The 6,200-nt window shown below is 38.7% G+C and overlaps 1 protein-coding gene across 1 annotated transcript; it reads right to left on the minus strand.

The window, feature by feature from the left end:
• Positions 1-980: 980 nt before the first annotated feature.
• wbp1la (WW domain binding protein 1-like a) lies at positions 981-6,075 on the minus strand. The gene is made up of 4 exons (XM_015014997.1): positions 5,719-6,075; positions 4,516-4,618; positions 3,638-3,799; positions 981-2,223 (listed from the first exon to the last, which is right to left on the minus strand). The coding sequence occupies exons 1-4, from the start codon at positions 5,776-5,778 to the stop codon at positions 1,760-1,762; spliced, it is 789 nt and encodes a 262-aa protein (XP_014870483.1). The 5' UTR covers positions 5,779-6,075; the 3' UTR covers positions 981-1,759.
• Between the last annotated feature and the right edge of the window lie 125 nt (positions 6,076-6,200).

The raw sequence follows: 6,200 nt of genomic DNA on the forward strand, positions 1-6,200 counted from the left end.
TAAAACATTTTTTAAATTGTTTTGTTGTTTTTTAAGATTCTATAGTTGTGGGTTTAAATAGCATTTCACTGCCTATGTCTTCCTGTAACATATAGTTACCAAGTAATGTTTCCATTTTCTGTCAACTTAACACCTTTTAATACAAAAACATGGTGGACCGCCTCAGCGCCCCATCCACTGAACTTAGCAAGTTTTCTGGGGGAAACACTGCATTTCACAGCTCAGTCTGGGCTTTCCCCCATTTACTTGGATTCCTCCAGTAGAATTTCAACCGGGCCAATCAGCAATCAGAAGTTTTGAATGATAATGTTGAATTTCTGCGCTAGAATTGTAGTCTCCCGGTAGTTTTAGCAATGACTACAGAGGAAGTGAAGGAAGTCATTCAGTCTGTGTTGGCTACATTTCCAAACATTAAGTTAACATCAACAGCCATCTGGTTTGTACTGGCACTTCAATCTTCACATTGAAGGATGAAAGTTTACAGTGCAGGCAACTTCATAGTATCAAACTGCTTCTACCCATAAGTCACAGGAAAAGTTAGCAATTGGATAAAATTTAAAGCGTCAACAGAGGTCACGCCTCCGGGAAGCAATCGTTTCTCAATAGTCAAGAGGCCAGATCCTCTGGACGAAGCAAAGCGTAGAACAACGGCCTGGTTTTCAGCAGACTAGATATGACGGAACATGTTAATGGTTTTGAAAGTGCAGCTCTTTAAAACCTGAATACACGTTGATAGAAGAGCCCAGTTCAGATACAGCAACTACTAAACTAGTACAGGAACCAAATAGAACAAACCTCCCTCTGATTGAGTGCTTTGAGTCTGCATGAAGAAAACAGAAGGTTCTGTTAAACTTTGTGGTCAGTGGTAACCTCACTCAATGGTAGTTCTTTGCAATAAAAGGAGGTAATTCCACTTATTGCAAATTGATAATATTCATACAGCCAGTTACAGAAATTCAGCACAAATCAGACACAGAGAAGACGTGTAGTCATTGTTTTAGTAACACATTTAAAATGATAAAATACATTTATTAAAAAAAACAAACATGCATAACATCTCATTACTAATGAGACATATGGTTGAGATAAAATCAGAAATACAGTACACTTGAAAAAACTCATTATTTTGGCCCTGATCATACTAAGTTTCAGTACTTCTCCTGAAGCAGGTAGATAATAATCAGCTTCAAACAGCACATAGTAAGGTGAGGCTCAGATTGTGTTGGGGGAAAAAATAAACTGTTTCAGTTGTTTCATGCATCCTGGACAATCTAATGCTACATGATCCATGTCTCCCCCAGTAAAGGTAAATATGTCACCCCACACTCTTTGGTAATGTAGTGAGGAATCTCAGACGGTGCATCAAGTAGCTGACTCAACAGGTTGAGGCTTCTCAGTGCTTTCAAACAACCGTACTGAATCCCTAAAAAGGAATCACACTGTGGAACACTTTAACTTCACATCAGCTTACAGCTGGTCTATAATGTACAACTGCATTTCATTTCCCTTCTAACTGGATTATTATCTGGTGTCATACACCAACCCTTATCCTTTTTAAGGCCCATTGTGTTCATAATCCACATAGTCTTGTGGATGAAGACTAAAAAGGGACCATTTTCAAGTATTCATGTACAAATCAAGCTATCAGACTATTAGGTTAATGAACCGAATACCCACAGCCTGAATAACTAGGTCTGCAGAAAGAGCCAACGTCTTAGTACAAAAGGTGCAACGTTCTAAAACTACAAGACAGACATCATCACCCAGGAGACTTTGTTTGGGTGTCATCAGCTGCAGGTGCACCAGCAAGACCCCGTTCAGCAGTCTGGGGATCAGTACAGCCATCTGGCTCATCCTTTCCTCTCAAGCCCTCCTCTTCTAACATTTCTTCTCTGTCAAAAAACTCATGCTGATCCCATGGGTGGTCCTGGCCTTCACACACTTCAATCCCAGAATCCCCAGTGAAGCGCCTGTACCGGCCTGCTGTTGAGTCCTTGTTAGGGCCATTGGTACTGCTGGAGTAGAACTGCACCATCTCTGGAGTTCCACTAAGTGCTACATTAGCGTCACACGGCATGGAGACGGCTGAGTGGGGGCTGTAGACTTCCTCAGGAGGGTCACCGGACAGTGGTACCAACTGGAGAGGTGTGTACGGAGGTGGGGGGGTTGCTGGTCGGTTGACTGTCTCTTCATAGGCTGGTAGCAGGTAGACAGGCAAAAGTCCTGCAGAAGACAGTGTTACAGATGCATATTAGTACTTGTGCAGATTAATGCTAAACACATTTAATTAAATATGCTGACCACAGGGGCCTGGTAAGCTTGTTAAACGACAAGGTAGAAGGAGATGGACCAGTCCTGGACTTCTTTTGTAATTGGTGCAGCACATCTAAATTTGTTCTGAATACAAAATGAATGAATTCAGGAAGCTTCAGTCGTTCTCCCCATCCATCATCGATGGAGAGCAGATTCAGGCAGACTTTGGGCGAGGTTCTGGACTGTCACTTTAACTGGGATTACTGGGCTGACCTTATTAACACCATGGTTCAGCAGAGACTGCACTTTTTAAAGAAACTGTTTTCTTTTTTATAGAGTCAATGACTCAATGCTTGTAATTTTTCATTCTGCTTTCGTTGAGAGTATTTTAACCTTTTGTAACATCTGTTGGTTTGGCAAAAGCTATTGAGGTCAAGAAGAAATCCTTGAGAAAGTACAGTGACCACAGCCAGCAAACTTTTAGGAACCACTCTGCCAAGCATGGAAAAAATATGCATCTTCTGAGAAAGGCAAGCAAGATTATAGCAGACAATCCACATCCCGTGAAGTCCCCATTTGAGCCGCTTCTTTCAGGGTGACGGTACTGCCTTCTTTTATTCTCAAGAAACAGGACAAAATTTCTTTCATACCATAATTAGTGATTAAATCGGTAAACAGGTAGCATAAATTAGTGAGATTGAACTTTGTTGCTGTTAATGTTGTTGCTTTTATTCACTGCTTGTCATGTTTGTGTATGTCTTATGTAAATGCCTGCTGACAATGCTGCAAACCAATTTTCCAACTTGGATCAATCCGTCTGTCTGTCCGTCTTGGTATTAGAGTACTTTGATTGCATAACGGACACAATTTATATTCTCTGTGCAACTTTGTTTTCCGTAACTTTGTAACTTTGTTTTCTACGGAAAACAAAGTTTTCCGTAGAAAACAAAGTTGAAAGCAAAGTGTAGCAGTGATCGATGCTCTGATGATGTCAGCAGTGGAGAATCTCCAGGCTGTGGTTTTGATGAGTTGCAATCCAAACATGTGCATTCCAAAGGCGGATTCAGCGACTGTGTGCAGGAACAGCCAGGGCAGAGGAGGACCGCAGAGTGTTGTGTCAGGCTTTGCTTGAGACCACACAGCACTTTGCAGTTGAGATTGAATAAAGCAAGGCACGTTACTGTGCTCACTAGTACTGCCTAAAATTTCAATAAAATTCTGAAACCTATGCAATATTTCTTTTTGCACTTGCATATGGCCTGTTGTCTAGGCTCAAAACTTAACATAATATATGACTGGCCCTTTTGAAACCCTCCTCTACATTCAGGGTATGGAATATGTAAAGGTAACAAAGTCCACAAGTGGTTTTAGGAGCACAACTTACGAAGATAGAGGGGCAGCTGAGAGTTGTTGTGAACCTCCCTGTAGGCAATGAGGTTGATCTCGTTCTGCCGGCGCTGCTGCTGGAAACGCTGCTTGGCCCGCCAGTGTTGACACACGCAAAAGCCTGTCAGGATAATAATCACGGCCCATACAAGCCAGAACCCTGAAGGGAAATCACAGCGCACCAAGGAAACATATTAATGTATAGCTCATAACTGGAATGGCATCATAAAATGGACTTCTGCAGGACTCTAAACTTTAGGCAAATTCTCAAATGTGCTCAAAATATGAGTTCTGTGTTGAAACAAACTCAAACTTGCAATTGAATTAAATTTTTTTTTTAAAAACTGCAAAATTATAGCATTGATTCTGAATCCTGCAAGCTGTTGTTGACAGAACTTTACATCGGTATTTAGCATCATCTTCTAAAACTGTAATCAGCGAATCTCTAAAGCACAATAGGCTGTAATGTATTAGAGTGAGTGGATGGGGAAAAAAAAATCTTGTAAAGCTTTTTGTAGAGAAACTCCACAGAGGCAAAAATTAAGAGAATATGTGTGGACAGATCACAAGATTATGACTTTACACCAAAACAAGTAGTATTAGTAAGTGTACAACATGACAATTTTAACAGTCATGGCATTCTTTTCCTAGGATATGCAGAAAACTCCAAAGATTTTTTTTTTAATACAGAAGAAAGAGAAACGTCATTATTAGTCTATTTATAACAAGATTGTCTTAGGACAGAAAAACACATCGTAAATAAAACCTTGCTTTAATCTATACTGTATACCACAGACTCATTTAAACAATAAGATGCTTAATGGTTTATGAGATCTTTCTCCTACTAATGAAGAAGGAAATAGAAAATTAACTCACACCACAATTCATAGAAGTTACTGCAGCACTCTGCTTGTCCACAGCAGTGGCCAGATTCACAGATATAGCTCTGGTTGTTCACTCCCAGGCAAACGAGTCTGGCCTATTCACACAAAACAAAGAGATTCCAGTCATCTCCGATTCTAAATACAAGATTCTGAAGCAGTAAGGGATTTTTTTCTTTTTTTTTCCTACATCTTACAATGATTCTAGGCACATTCCAGTTTATATTCAAGCCTTCATTGTGCTTTATTTTTTTTATTTACATTTCTTTCTTTTTCTTTTTATTGCAGTTTCCGCTGCTTACTAATCAGAGTGGAACGATGAAACACCACAGACAAGATGATAAGAATGTATGATAAAATGCTGAAAACAGTAATAAAAATAGAAACGAAAGCAATACAATATATAAGAAAAAAAGCAAAAGAGTGAATTAAAATATATTTTATTTATTTTTTTTTTTTACAAAACTTAATTATTCATGAGAAAACAAAATAATGAAAAAATAAGTGATCAAAAAACTCAGGAGGTCCATTTCCATGAGAGCCCATCTCTGGCATCCTGTTGAAATATGCGCACACACACACATATATTTGGTCTGTACATTATAATATAATTTCTCACTCAATATTGTGAGATATAAGTTTATTATTTTTTTGTTTTTTATATGGGTGGCGGAAGTGGGCTTCCATAACAAATACAGTCAACTACAAGTGTAATTAAACCTGAAATACAATTTCACTTGAGAGAAGATTAAAATGCGAAACCAAACAAAAACATGCGTGGGGAGGTGAAAATAACCACTGCTGACTTTAATGTAACTTTAATGTACACTCAGGACAAAACAATAGAAATCACTAAATAGTCGCCATTGCATGTTTTGGATAGCAAATCAAACGTGATACTCCTTATAAACGTATTTAAAATAAAATAAAACTTGACGTTCCTGTTCGTCTATATTGATCTATAAAGTTTCCCACGATCGTTCTCCTTGCTGAACTAAACGCAGAAGTTTAATTACAGGTAAGTTAGCCGTTTAGTATGATCAGAAACCGGAAGAACAACTTGTAGCCACTAGCTAAGCAAAGTTTGCCTGTATACTACCGTGTGAACGTCTTCGCTGTCCATCACAAGTTAACGCCTGTAAACAGTCAAACGCCAAAACACTTCAACAGCTGAGGCCGACATTAGGTTAGCTCTTACCTCGACAGTAGCTGACGTAGCAGAATTTCCAAGTCCATCGTTAAACTTAGGTGAAGACATGATAAAATTCACCTGTCTTTAGTAGTTTTAAATAACTTCTCTGAAGCTCGCTGTCACATATTAACACAATCTAGCACAAAGTATGTTAAACTACGTCGGATTCGATGTAAATGAAACAGTTCGTCGTTCACATTGTTCCCGTTGTTTATTTAAAGGGATTGACTTTTTGTTTCACTCTGACCCTACTTCCAAGCTCTTGACACAGCCCTTGACCATATTAAAAAAATAAAAAGAGCGAGAGAGCGTTCTTCTTCTTCTTCTTCTTCTTCTTCTCTTTAAGGTTCATACTGCCACCTACTGTTCGTGAGTGTGTAGGAAATTGAACTCTTATCTACTTCGTACTTCCAACAGTGCGACAAAAAAAAAAAAAAAAAAAAAAATATAAAACAAATAAAAGTGGGGAAAATTTACAAAATTTTTTA

The sequence above is a fragment of the Poecilia latipinna genome, unplaced genomic scaffold (assembly GCF_001443285.1).
Source record: "Poecilia latipinna isolate Pla-1442-1.1 unplaced genomic scaffold, P_latipinna-1.0 Scaffold1873, whole genome shotgun sequence".
NCBI lineage: Eukaryota > Metazoa > Chordata > Actinopteri > Cyprinodontiformes > Poeciliidae > Poecilia > Poecilia latipinna.

Bases quoted from the DNA above. Each gene is read 5' to 3' on its own strand.
- wbp1la (XM_015014997.1), bottom strand. From the start codon at position 5,778: ATGTCTTCACCTAAGTTTAACGATGGACTTGGAAATTCTGCTACGTCA. The intron at 4,619-5,718 runs GTAAGAGCTAAC...TTGTGTGAATAG, and splicing joins CTACGTCAGCTACTGTCGAG to GCCAGACTCGTTTGCCTGGG. The intron at 3,800-4,515 runs GTGAGTTAATTT...ATTTCCCTTCAG, and splicing joins TAACTTCTATGAATTGTGGT to GGTTCTGGCTTGTATGGGCC.